Source organism: Lepisosteus oculatus, chromosome 7 (genome assembly GCF_040954835.1).
Source record: "Lepisosteus oculatus isolate fLepOcu1 chromosome 7, fLepOcu1.hap2, whole genome shotgun sequence".
NCBI lineage: Eukaryota > Metazoa > Chordata > Actinopteri > Semionotiformes > Lepisosteidae > Lepisosteus > Lepisosteus oculatus.
In genome coordinates this window covers 16,942,431-16,957,067 of record NC_090702.1, presented here as the reverse complement: position 1 = coordinate 16,957,067, position 14,637 = coordinate 16,942,431, and the positions used below count along the sequence as shown (strand labels likewise).

Here is a 14,637-nt window from a genome sequence, read left to right as displayed (position 1 = left end):
TAAATTGAAAGCCCAAAGCTGAATCAAAAAGAAATTTGGAAAGAATCTCACCAACCTCTTGACCACTGGATATTTAAAGACTTGTGGTTAAAGGCATCATTATCTGACTATACTGTATACAGCATGTATCATGTCCCTCAGCAGTTCTAAACTAATGTGTAAAATTCCTCCAGGTTAACAAAACTGATCCAATTGGGGTAATATTGATCTGGCAAATATTTCACACAAAATAATTTCCTAAAAAATCCACTAATCTTATTTATAAACTTTTGGTATTACATAGCACACTGTGTTTGTATAAGATTTCACAATTTCAAAAAAGATATCCAATGAATCCAAAAAATGCAAGAGCCAAGTTTCATTTCTGAATAGACAAAATAGTGCTTTATTAATAATTTATTTCTTTTATACATTTTTAAGATTATATATCCTGCATCATACAGCAGGTCGATGAAAGTGAAGGGCACAGTCTCATTCCCCCTTTGCCAGCTCCTCAGGGTTACCCGAAACTAATTCCAATTATTTGTCTCCTTTTAACAAAACTTTGCATTTTTCAATACAATATAACATCCCTGAAGTGGAAAACAGAGGTAATACCTCTCAATTATCCAGGTTCTATTGCAAAAACTGCAATTAGAGCCTTCTACAGAAATGCACAATACAAGCTTTAACCCTCTGAGGTCCCAATAAATATAAAAACTGGGGTATATGTATTAATCCCCAATGGATGCCCTAGATCTTATAAAGAACATATCTGAATTACATAAGCAGTAGCATGCACTCTCATTTGGACTCAGATCACCTTTATATACCGTAGGCTTTGTATGTTTATACACATTTTAAAAAATAACCAGAACAATACAAATTCATAATTTTAAACAGAATACTGAAGATGCATCATTCTATTGTAGATCTGTATACTCTTCACAATGAAGTAGTGGTGAAAAATGTACATAGATGATTTCTTTTTAAATTTAATGTGATCTGATGAGCATCATGGTGATTCCAATGAGGGCTAACACAGTAATTCTACTTTTATGTACATAACTAAGGCATGAAAACCAAGATGATTCAGATTTCTGCGTAAGGTTGCAAAAGAAAGTCCTTTACATCAAACCCACACCTTTACCATCAGAAAGCAGTTAAATGTAATCCAAAATATATTATATATGTACTGTATATGCAGAATTAAAATCTTGAAAGCCTATGCAATTTGTTTTGGCATATTAAATGATTATATTGATCAATATTCTAGTTGCTTAAATGAAATGGAAAACAAAAATACATCAGTGTTCACTGATTTTTAAAGGGCCTTTCTGACATACAAGGGCAGGGCTTTACTATTCATTCATAACACAGACATATATACAGAATATATACACACATTTTCAACATTGCTCCATGAAAAAATGGAGAGCAAAAGCTTGTGCCTTTATTTTAGCAAAGTATTCAGTTCTCATTTCAGGCACGTCTTCACTGAAGACAAGAAAAAGAGCACCCAAGTGTACCAAGTTTGTAGGTGCCTGTGCTAATACCATTTCAAGTTCAACCAGCCACATTTCTTTGGAATTCTCAGCTTCCCAGTCTGCTGCACACATGCAACTGTGCACCTTTAACTTCTAGCCTTTGGGACAAGTAAAACTCTTTGAGTCCAAGAGAAGGAGAGAGAGAGAGCATAAGGTAGAACTCCCTTTCCGAAACAGCTGCTTCCTCACATCAGCCAGCCACGCCTTTCAGTAAGCATGCCCAGCAGCTGTTCATTTACCCCAGCTGTGTAAATCATGTCACGCATGACAGAAGAGAAAATTTCAGGAGCCGTCGTCTTCGGGTCACTGCTTTTCAGGTCTCACGTAGACTCCAGGGGGTCGAGTTGGAAAACATTGTGGTTGGTGGGAGTGGTGAAATACAGGGGTTGGGTTGTGATTCGGTTGTCACACGGGCTATTCAGCCCCAGAGTCCGCTCAAAGTCCAGCAGCTGACCCATGAAGTTGAAATTGGGGGAGATGTTGGATTTCTTCATTTTGACTATGTCGTATGCATCATTCATGGACAGGTTGAGTTTCTGCATCAGGTACGCCACAGTCACTGTGACCGACCGACTTATCCCAGCGAGACAGTGGACTAAAACTCCACACTTCTTGCCACGAGCCTCATCTGGAACATAAAAAAACAACAATTAAGTCTAATGTTTAGCAGAACTATAAAGAAAATATAAATGGACGCAGCACTAAGCCTCTTGTATGCTTGAATGAGGAAGATTAGTGTTTATTTGTGCTGTAAAAGGATGACTAAAAGCAAAACAAAAGACCTTTTGATATTTTAAAATGCATCCTTTCAGTCTATTAAACTACTGCATGAAAAACTCAATAGCTGGTCTGAGAAAAGGTTTCTCCTTGTATTAAAACAATTACTGTAGTCGCTCTCAAATTCCAGTAAAAGCCTCAGTCAACACATTCCGAAGTGTTTGAACATGGATAAAGAAAAAATCTTAACCCGGCATTGTCTCAGACTTGAAAAAAATAATTTTGAAGGTCTATTAAATTATTCTTCCAACTGCTATGTCTTTGACAAAGGAAACATTCATGCATTTAAACAGAGTAAGGGGAAAGTCATGGGGGCAGCCCATTAACAGGAACAGGATGTAAACATACCCTGAAAATGGTCTTCTTTGTGAAAGGAAACACATTACAATGCCCTAGATTAGTTTCTCTGCTGCTTCCAGGAAAAATTCCTTCCTGCTGGGATCAAATTACTGGCTCCCCCCTCCAGCTTCAATATAACCCTTTGTATTATAATTACATTAACCTTGGATTAGGACTCTAATAAGAGTGAAAGATGTCACAACAAGCAGCAACACCATTATTTAATTCAAATTGAACTTCATGAAGTGGTCCGTCTAATCCCAGTAACATCACTTTCCAATAAAACAAAATCAACCGCAATACGAAGCTTTGATTTTTCAATTACAGAAAACTTTATATTTAAAATATTAAAGATATTTCGTATTTATGTTCATACATTTCAGAATGCGTTGTGAGGCTTTACTGTCCCGGGTAATAACTTAATACCATTTCCTTATTCATCATATTGATCTGATGAGGTTTTTCAACCCCGACATATTTTTTTCCACAACTTTTAAATGACGCAAAGAATGAAGAACAGTTGTTTAACAACTTGTCATTTTCTGCACTCAACTTAAAATAACTCCATAAATTCAAATAAGAATGTGCTTACCAATAAAGCTTATGGCTTCGGGGAAGAATTGAGAGAGATTCTGGCTCCAGTGGTCAGAGATTGGTATCTGTTTGTACTTGAACTCTCCGGCGTTCTCAAATAGGTTGGGAAGATTTGGGGTCACGTTCAGTATATATTTAATGCCGTATTCTTCCAGGATGTCCAAATTTGTGGAGTCCTTCGCACACCCCAAGTAAAGGTGAGGCAAGATTTCCACGGGGAAGGAGGGCTGGGTGTTGGATAAGGGACTGCCGTCAGATTCGGTTGCGCTGTGGGGGTCGCGGTCGATGTCGGACTCGATGTCTGAAGAATCCGAGCTGATTCGCAGCCCTCCTAGCCCGAGCACCGGAGCGGTAGGGGAACTAGTAGTGGAAGAGCTGTCCAAATTGGTCTCGCACAGGGCAGGGAATTCGGCTTGAAATTTACTAAAGCCGCCTGTAAAAAAAAAAAAACAATTTCACATTTTACAATTATAAAACTAGCCCAAATATATCAGTATAGATGTACACACGCAAGAAATTAAAATATATAGTAAGATATTCATATCAGAATAATTTTATATAGAATATTCACTTCATGCTGCAATTTGCTACATAAATGAGAAAAACACAGCGGCTCAGGTAGACCTTCACATAAGTAAACATTTTTGTTTTACAAATACACAACACGTTACTGTAGGCTATGGGTATACATATGACATCCTAAATTATTTCCCAAATTGAGATTTTGATTCAGATAACTAGCTAGTGGTTATTGTATGATAGGTAACAACACCATCACAAAAATTGAATGGGCTAAATTGATCATCCTAAACACATTTTATATTGGACACAAACGTTTGAACTACTGGTCTGTGGCATTTCTAGCTTGCAGTTAAATACACGTTTCAAGGTTCAATAAGAACATTACATTATGATAAGTAAATATTTACCTTCCAAGTAAAAAGCCCTGTATCCTTCATCTTTCATTCTCCTCAACAGCAAGCCCAACACCGAACCTCCGTCGACATTTTCGTTCCAGTCCCTGCTGTACTCGTCGTAAAGCACGATCGTGTCCGTCTTGCATCTCCGGGCGAATTTCTCCTTGTCCTCCCCGTTTGCCAGCAGCGATTTGATAGGCAGGTTGCCCTTTTTGAGCCGCCTGAGCATGAGACTTGGTATGGCCACATTGATGGCCGTCTCGACATGCGAGGACTCGTAAAGCTCTTGGGCTCGACAGTCCATTACCAGCAAGCTATCGCTTCTCGTCTGGAGCTGCTCTTTCAACCAACCCACGGTCTTACTGATCGCCATTGCCGAATCGAAATGAACGGTTTTCAACTTATCTAGCATTAGTAAAAAAAATGTTTCCGAAAGAGCAGGAGAATACAATTGCACAATAGAAAAGATGCGAGCACCTTAACTGGTAGCACTAGGGCATTGAGGAAATAACCGCACACACAAAAAATAAATCAATTTCGAACAATTTCGCTAATGAAGCAATAATTTTTTCACACCCTTGATTGTCCTTTGGGCATGCTAAACTGAAAAGGTTGGTTCTGATATTAATTTGCAGATGACCTACACCAGTCCTCATTCATAGGATTCTGCAGAGCGTGCCTGTGCATTTATCAATGAATCACTGAATGCAATAGCTACTATGGCAGAGAGTATACGCCGCTTACTGTTCTGTCCTCCCGTTGCACAAGTTTTCAGCCTTCGCTCTTGTAGTACAAAAAAATAAGAATTGAAAATCCGAAGCAGAAGTCGTTTGGTTTGTTATATCGTTACCTTCGTTAATTTATACCACCCTATTACGTTCTGAAGTCTTGACCTGCTTTGTCGAGGCTCACACATTAAATGTACGTCCTTTCCTTATGCGGGCAGGCTGATCCTTTTCTGTACGCCAGCAGCCGCGGCAAGCTCTTGAATGGATACAACCACAGAGCGTTTCAATGGATACATTCTGTAGACCAGCCAATAAGAGCGCACCAAGAGAGGGTTGTCTTGGAAACGAGGCCGGATGGAACAGACTGTGTTGATGAATTGTTAATAAGTTTGTCATTCACAAAAACGGAAAGGAATTTCCGCTCCGGATCAGCCGAGTGCAAACAAACAGCAAAAGCGGAGCTTGTGCAAGGAAAGGCGGGAGGAGGGTGTTTTTTTTTTTTGGTGGGGGATCCTTCCTTGTTCTCATGTTTCCTTCTGGTTAAATACACAGTGACATTGCACTCTGTTTAGATAGACGGTTACACTACTGCGCTGCAGTCCGGCAGTGCAAACACTTTGGCCCGTGTGCATACAAAAACTATTATATTTAGTACAAAGTCAAAGTTGCCGTTCATAAGACGAATAATTAAAATTGTTTACAACGAAAAACGTGTATATTGTGGTGAAAACGGGGAACTGTATTTTCGTGTATAAAAACTAGTACTTCCGAAATCAGCCTACGATAATACATTCTCGTATATTTTTCTGAATTCAACTCCAAAATTCATACTTTAATTCGATGACTAGAGAAATAACGATATATCTAAGTTTATTAAATACAATGTTTTAAACAGCTCTCTTTTTCACTGTTTTGTTTCCCAAATTGTCTAAAAGCTATTTTCAGCTTCCCAACGAAGCGCGTATTTAAATACTGTATACATAATTGCCTAATTAAATGTAGGGTTAATCGCTTCTTAATCCCTGGTATTCTTATAATCATTCTAAAATGCAATGTCTTCATTTTAAATAGCAAAGCATTCAAGGGCGTCGCAGTTACGAGAAACAGGTTTGTATTATAGGATTATAGGCACAAGATTAATGAAACAACAAAGGCTAACAAATAAATCAAAGATATAAAATTTCAAAGTGGTTATTTTTTACCTAGAATGTATTTTTTTTCGCAACAAAACAACCATTCGATCACCTTAGGCCCACTTAGCGTATATTAATCTGCACATCTGAACCTGAACAACTATTTTTTTATTAAATTCAGTTTGAAACCTTATTACAAAATAAAGGGGCATAGATTAAACAATTGGTATGCATATTGTTTAATTTGCAACAGACTGTAATTCCTATGATTAATTTACTTGTGTGTTTCTGTTCTCTGAAGCTCATTGAATTAAAAAAATAGGCTGTAACTTGTATAAGGTCAAAGTGCTATAGCACTAGGTAGTGAACACATGGAGCAGAAGGATTTTGATGTTTGTTTTTAAATACACAAAAATGGACTTGTTTGTGAATTAAATACGATGCAGTGTAACTGCTTGTTGTTGTAATGTAAAATATTATGTTTTGGTTATTCCCATTCACAATAAAGTGAGTGCCAATTTGTGAAGCACTGTCGAGCACCATGTCTCACAGGGTGCTTCTCCCGAGATAAGTGATGGGTCAAAATACAGCTGATAACTGAAGAACATTGAGACTTATTTTTTAGACTGGTATAATACATTTCGGTATTACAGCACTTTGCTGGGAAGAGAATACCCGTTCAAGCAGCTGCAGTCTTTTCGTTTATTCTCTAACTCCGTACTTTTTAATATTTCTTGAGGGTTCAGCGGCTGCTGTTTGTGAGCAATCCTCGATTTGAACATTTTGGAATGTTACTCTTCCCCACTCCTTGTTCCCTCTCTATAGCCACATATCTTGGGGCAAATTAAGGCTGCAGGTGTCAAGAAAGGCTATTAATAGTAGACCTTTATACAGTAGCTTATCCACATTTCGTGAACTGTTTAACTTTGAATAAACGTATTTTACACAGAAAGAAAAACGGATATGGAAACGCACAACACTGATGTACTGTAAGTAGTTAATACCTGGTTTTACACTCGAAAAAATCGAATTACAACAAAAATGTTCACCTAATTAGCCAGTGTCCTCTTTTGACACTGCTGAATTGTATCATTCTTTTTAAAGCCCTTTTCGGCGTTTAACAAAAGAACCTCTAAAACCATTCTAACATCCCTTCAGACTGGTAGGTGCTGCAGAGCAGGCGTGGGTAGTACAGAGATTTCTATCATTCTTAGCAGTATATTGTTACACATTACTAGGTGGGAAATGGAATCAGTTTGATCATCTACTATACAGTGCAGCGTGGGCAGTAGGCAATAGCAACAAGGCAGATAGTTACTATTTTTGTCTCTCCTCCATGCACGACACGCTCTAGGGCAGACTCGAGGACTACAGTCTGTGGGGGTGGCGTTTTGCTGGCTATATGTGAGATAATAGTCACCCCCCCACGCAAAAGTTAAAGCATACACATGGGCTACTCTTAATTCCTCTAGAAGCATGTCGACACAGAGGTGACAATAACATGATCTGATTCGCGTGTGCGCTTCTGTGTTCTGTGATCGTGCGTGTGTCGGTGGGTGCGGGGCCGAGGGGTGGGCATGTTGATGATGCCCAATTTTGCAAGGACTGACACGCTCAGATACAGGATACACAAAGCACCGATTGATGACAAATTAGACTGTACTCAGACTGTCATAAGGGCAATAGCACATACAGAGGTAGTTAACTGTCGCTGGCCTTTTATAAACATTAAGCTGATATCGCATAGGAGGGAAAGGATGAAGAAGTTAACAAAGATTAAAATATCACATTCGATCCCTTGAAAGCAGGGCAATCAGAATCTTTGTTTCCAAAGACGACTACAATGGTATAGATAGTGCTTTTGATGTGAGAACAAAATATAGTGATTTACAATAAAACATTTAAACGGTGCTTTAAACAAGATTTAAATATACCAACAGACCTACAGGATCTAAGGTAAGACAAAAGAGAATCCCAGAGCCTAGGGGCAGGAGACCAGAAAAGCAGAGTCTCCAAGGTTTCACCTTTTTTCTGTTGAGGAAAAAAACTCCAGCAAATAACTTGGAGGGATAATAAGAGGTAGTAAGTCACTAATGTACTCTGGAGCTAATCAATTCAAGGCCTTAAGGGTAAGCAAGATTATCTCATACATTACTCTTAATTGGACAAGAAAGCAATGCAAGAAAGCTGAAGCAGAAGTACAATTTAGAAAAACTGTTAGCTTCATGTTAAAACCCAGGTAAACACGTTTTTTAGTCAGTTGCAATATTCTATTGTTTATAGCACAGATACTTCAGCAATCTATAGCTGAATTAATTCATTTTATATTATATCACACTAGAACCCACCGAACACAAATCTACATCCAATCTACAATTGATCTGGATTCAGTAAAACCGTTCAATATAAAATGAATTAATTCTATTTTTATTGTATCATGTTACATGCAGTACATAACTGTATGTAACTTTTTTAACTATGAAAATATATAGTACTTTCTTTTGCATGCTGTTCGAAAAACTTTGTTGTTCTATAAAGACATTGGAAATTTAAAATCTAATGGTGCTAAGATTACCCACTCCTGTTGTGTATGATTAATAAGGGAAAATTTCCAACAATAAATCCATTGCTAAATATTTTGTGGCAATCTAAAAAAACGTTTAAAGTTCCATAGTTTAATTTCATGTAAATTTGCCCATTCCTTTTATGTAGTTTGTTTTACTAATTTAATTTGTTGTGATTCACATGTGTTTTCAAAATTAGTGATGTTACGGTGTAAATATGTCAGTAGTGAAACCAGCTGTATGTTGAATCACAGTAAATCACAGGGGAATGTTTTTGGGATTTGGAATTTCTCTGCTCTAAATTCTGGTGCTTTGCATAAAAGGCAGTGGATCTGAAATGCACTGCTTACTTTTATACCCAGCTATACATTCACTTAACCTCACCCTTATATATTATCCAGGAGTGGGCAGATATCTGAGAACTAATGTATAATATACAGAACATAGTGCCATTTCATGTAGTTATGTTTTAAATACAAAACAGAGGATCCTCTACAGATGTGTTAATCCATATTTTACTTTAAAATTATGTTAATTCAACATTTTACATAATCTTTTTTTCCTCAGCAGGAGGGAAAGGACAAAAAAGCTTTGTTCCAAATTGCAGTATAGATTTAACAATTGGTAGCCAGTTTACAGTGTTGACACTACACAGCACCCCAGAAAAAGTGGGGAAATTGAATATTATTCCACCAGCTGAATTAAGTTGAAATTTTAGTTTTTCCTACTTCCTGCTTCCTATAGTACAGGATCGCAAGGTATCATACTGGGGCATTGGATTGGATGTTCTTGTCCAGAGGAAAGGGTGCTAACTACTGCTTCACCAACATCACATACATTAGCAGCCTGGTTTTCTTTAGTGGTGGCTCATCCTAGTACAAGCCATGCCCATCCTTGCTAAGTTTCTGAGATCTGAATAGATCAAGCTACAAGATGATAATGTTCTTCTATACAAACATTGGGAATTTGTTAAAATTGTACATGGCATTAGAAATATTTCTTATAGAGTATTGTCTTAAAAATTCATGTTTGCTCTGGGAATGGCTCAGGGGGATTGGGCTTGAAGGGATGTCCTATACTTAAACCCAAGTTCAAGGAACTTTATCTTCAGCAGAGGAAAATACTAGGGGACAATTTATCAAAGGTTTGGGAGGGATGTGATAAAGAGATCTGGTAGGTCTTTCAAGTGAAATCTTTAGGATCAACAGAAGAGAGAATACAATTGTAAATTAAGAATAAGTAAAAGAAAAGAATGAGAAGAGCAGATACTTTTCTAAATAAAGAGTATTTAGCATCTGAAACACGCTTTCCAGCCATTAGATATTATGGGATGCTTTAAGAATTGGTTGAATGCATGAGATCAAATAACCATCAGCAACCAAAAGGGCCTAGTAACCCTCTCTATTTTTTCCTGAACTCATCTTTTTTTTTAAGTTCATTCTTACTGTACAGTCATAACATCTGTGGCCCTGATAACCCCTGAAGGGAGGTGGCACATTACAATAAGAGAAATACACTTGGCCAAAAGTAGAGTTTAATTAGGTCAGAAAACCCTCCAGTGACAGTCATCGTATGTGACACAGTTAAAGAGGGCACTAAAGAACTTTTTTCTTCAATCTCATTCCATAGAATTTGAAACTAAGTAAAAAATGCATGCATGTAGTATTGTATGTAAACAGGTGAGCAGGCACCCTGATATGAGCCATCCATGCTGTGATCAGTCTGGAAGGGAGAAAGCATGGTTAGTTTACTGTTAAGTTGAAGTAAAATGCTGATCATAAGTATGAATTTATGAAAGTATGAAGTATGACTTATGAATCATAAGTTTAGTTAACTCTTTTGTAGTGTGGTTACATGGTTGAAAGGTAGCAGCATGAGCCCAAGTTCTGGACTGGAGAGTCAAGGGTTTAAATCTCAGGCTGGATGCTACTGTTCTGTAAAGCTTCACTCACATTGCTACAGTTGATGCCCTTCTGTATAAAATGGGTCACAAGGAAATCATCGTAAATGACAACTTGTTATCCACTAATTTATCCAGCAAGTTAATTTGAATTCTGGGATTCAATGATGCATTTGAATATATTCTAAGAACATTTATACTGGCTCTGAAACACTAACCTGAATACCTTTTTTAGCACTGTACATGTGTCTCACATAGTAGGCAGCTGTTCTAAGATCCTAATTCTGAACACTAGAAAAAAAGCTGGCTTTTAATGTTAACATCTTTAATAATGTAAACAACACTTTTACTGATCATATCTCTGAGTATATTTTATCACAGTGATTCCAAATTCTTGTATTCACTTGTCTGCTAGCATAGATGGATATGAATTTATGAAAGATTTCCAAGAATCTGAACCATTTCATAGACCTTAGCTTGAAATATTTCTGGCTACAAAGAATAATATTAATAATATTTCAAATCTTTGTAAAATGTCATTTGAAGCCTCTTTATAATATATATTGATGGCATCTTTGTACTAGTTTACAAAATGTAACCAAAGGCATAATGGTTGGACAGTGAATTTCTTTTCTATGCTGAACTTAAATTCAGCCTGTACCTATCAAGGCTGTTGAAAGATGGAACAAAAAACATTCACAAAATGACTGACTGTTCCAAAGTAAAAAAAAAACAGCTGTTGTGCATCCCACAAGTATCGTACTCGGTTACTCCACAATATAAATAATCAAAATAATAATAAAACTTTTACAGCAGCAGGTACAGAACAGCTGGCAGTGAATTATTTTTTTACAGAACATGCAAATCTGAAAATGCTTCAAAAATGAATGAAAAACAAGGAAGGGAAATTGTTGCTAGAATAGCAGCATGAATTTTCAGGTAAAAAAATACACCTAAAGTGAGATTATCATACAGTATGTGTTGAACAGTTTTTTTTTTGCTTTAGTAAGAATGTTGATATTTAACATGAGGCACAAATGGCTGATTTACCCCACTGTCTCTAATAGTTGCAGAGCATTGTCTCTCAGCACTATGAACTGAAAGATTAATATCAGGCACCTGTTTGACTGGAAGGTACAATTGCGTTGTTCTCTTAACAGATGACAAGAAAAGTTGAAGTAATCAAATGACTTAATTGTGTTTATTCAGCTGCTCTGCCAGCACTTCCCAAGGAGGGATAAATAATGGGATTTGCAGACCTACTTCTCCAGATCAAAGTGCGGGATCAGAATAATCCAATTTTTATTCTACTTGAAAAGCATCCTAGTTTGGAAATCACTGAAGTATTTGGATCTCATTAAAAATGTGAAAGAGAAGGTATTACAATAGTCTACCAACATACTCATGTCCTTAATGAAGCCTCAGAATTTCCCAACATTTATTAATTAAAATGTGGTAAATATATATAAATATATAAATAGTATAACTCATAAAAATTAGTACATATATTTTTAAATGGATATTCAGATGTATTCAATTATTGTGAAATGTCAACACCCTTTAGTCATATGGTAGTTTAAAAAAAGGAAAATACTTGTTAATATGTTCTCCTGAGGAAACTGAGAGAATTTAAAAATATAAGGTAAAAATTAGCTGTTGCAAAAACTCTAGTGATAGTTACAATGTAATCCATCAACGGTGATGGTTGTCATGAAAAATTAAAGAATAATGAAATGTTTGTTACTTGATTAGGAAACATTTTCCTAAATGTGAAGCCAGAAAAGTGGCTGATGAAGATTCAATTGTATATTTTGTTTGTTGATAAAAATAAACAAAAATAATTTAAAAAAATGAAAATGGTTTGGAAGGATAACTTACACCAAAGCACAACAATAGTGAATCTTCCTTAAACAAACTGGCATCCCCAGTCTCCAAGACTAATGAAAGTGAATTTGTGAATATAGGACATATGGCATATTTCATTGCCATCATAAAATCATAAGACATGAATTTCCAACACCTCAACTGGCAGCATCAAATGTGACCATTTAGTGTGACTGAATGAAGCACAACTGAACTGAACTGGCACCATGGGTATGCGTAGAGCAAAAGAAGTGAAACTTGTGTTGAAAAAGAATACCATCCCTTTTATAAAATATAGACATTTATATCATTGCTTAATGATTGGTTTGCTTTCTTTCATCTTGGTGTCCTTGTTAGAACGAGGAAACAGATGTTTCACAAAATTTACTAGGATACTTTTGGTAAAAACTGATGCCTTCTGCCCTAATCCCAAGCCTCTGTTGCCAACTTAAAGTGTCACCGAATCTGTCACAACTTAATATTATTCCTTATTATGTGTACACAATATATACAAGCATACATCACACTCAATAACTGAAAAGGGGCCAAGACCACACAAAGCAGTGTGATTATTTCTCCTGCTGCTGGCAGAATACTTCTGGTCTGAGCTGAAAAAAGCTGATTACAAGCACAGTTTGCAATACCTGAAAAAACTGGTGAGATTCTGAATTGAGGACTAGTCAAATATTTCTGATGAGTAGTTTAAGAACGTATTAAGAGACTACAGGAAGTGCATCCTCAGGATTATACATTTTCTAGGATAGAAAGCTGTTACATAAACTGCATGAGGACATGCAGTAGTTTATGCTACTGGAATGGTGTCAGATCACAATGATGCTGCAGGAAGGCACCAAGTGACATCCTGGGGCTTAATTATTTGAACACTATCCTGTCAGGTTGCCATCAATCATTATTAGTAGAGCTCTGTAGAGTCCACTAGACATTCCTTAACAGACCATCTCACTTGGATCTACCCATTGATTTAGTGAGGTATTGTGACTTGTGGACTCCCAGATAGTTTCCTACCATTGATGAACTGTGTTTAGCTTTAACGTCTTGTCAGGTTAGAAACCGGTGACTGAACACTTCAAAAGGCAAGTGCCATTGTGCTGACTTAGCCCAGTCTCCAGAATACAGATGGCACAAAGGTGTTGCTCTCTTTATAAAACACCCCTTTTGCTTTCATTCCAAATTTTAACCAAGCTTGGCTTTCAGGAACTTATGTCATGTAATTGTCCATGCCTATTCAACTCACTCTCTAATAATGTGCAATGCTTATGCAACAGTGAAAGCCACTCCAGAGTGCCACAGTCAGTCGTGCACAACAAATTGATCAAAAGTACATTACATTGATTAAAAAAATATTTAATCAATAACCAAAATCCACATAGTTTATCTTTCTGAAAACATATATGAAATGCAGATCTTTTCCATTTGCAGAAAAAACAAATACTGCTGGTTTACATTTAGAAAAAACTCTGTGGGGGACAATTGTTACAGAGGAACTGTAGACAAGTTTACAGTTTTGTATCCACATCTTAGCAGGAAGTTACAGCATGTCCTACTGCGCTAACAGTAGGGGTGCATTTAGAACTATTTTCTATGTGCAATTGGATTGGTGTCAATGGAAATCTCACCAGGGAGAGCATTAAGACATTTTCAAGCTGTATGGTATTCTAAGTCAAAAGCTGGTTTGTAAATCTATACATCTAAGGAGTGGTAATGATTTTTAAAAGTGATTAGTTAAATTGTTCACAACATTCTCTTTGGTGGTAGCACAAACACATGCCTTACACTCTCAAGGAAATTGACTGTTTTATATATTGAGCCCAGCAGGCTCTTTATTATCCAAGGGTGCCTGGTTTTGATTTGGAAAACTGTGCCTTGGGCCCTTTGATAGACAAAAAATCAAAAGCAATTTGTGCATAAACATTTTTTTTATTTTCAGAGCAGACATGTGGCAGTTAAACAGTGTCATATGAATGGGTGCAAATTCAGTAGAAACTTTGAACACAATCTTTTTTATCACATTTCACATTGTGCCTGCCCCTGTTCACATGCGCACACTACAGGAAAGACACAGCAATTGCATCCATTTGCATAATGTAAAAGACTACTCTGTAAAGAAAGTATGGCTAAAGTAAAAGCAAATGGAAGACATTTGCTTTAAGTGTTTTTGTTTTGCAAGAGGAATCTTTGTGCCCATGCTAACTTTCATTCACAAACACAAGCAACACCCTTACAAAATTACTGCTATCCATACATGCATATAATTTGACAGTTCATCCCATCACTA

At 36.8% G+C, this 14,637-nt stretch overlaps 1 protein-coding gene across 1 annotated transcript; it reads right to left on the bottom strand.

Annotated features, from left to right (window-relative positions):
* Nucleotides 1-356: 356 nt before the first annotated feature.
* Nucleotides 357-5,160, bottom strand: dusp6 (dual specificity phosphatase 6). Its single transcript, XM_006633552.3, has 3 exons — nt 4,166-5,160; nt 3,235-3,669; nt 357-2,154 (listed from the first exon to the last, which is right to left on the bottom strand). The coding sequence occupies exons 1-3, from the start codon at nt 4,563-4,565 to the stop codon at nt 1,847-1,849; spliced, it is 1,143 nt and encodes a 380-aa protein (XP_006633615.1). The 5' UTR covers nt 4,566-5,160; the 3' UTR covers nt 357-1,846.
* Between the last annotated feature and the right edge of the window lie 9,477 nt (nt 5,161-14,637).

Excerpts from the sequence above, each read along its gene's own strand:
- dusp6 (XM_006633552.3), bottom strand. The coding sequence starts at position 4,565 with ATGCTAGATAAGTTGAAAACCGTTCATTTCGATTCGGCAATGGCGATC. Across the intron at positions 3,670-4,165 it reads CAGGGCTTTTTACTTGGAAG|GCGGCTTTAGTAAATTTCAA; the intron begins GTAAATATTTAC and ends TTTTTTTTACAG. Across the intron at positions 2,155-3,234 it reads CGAAGCCATAAGCTTTATTG|ATGAGGCTCGTGGCAAGAAG; the intron begins GTAAGCACATTC and ends TTTATGTTCCAG.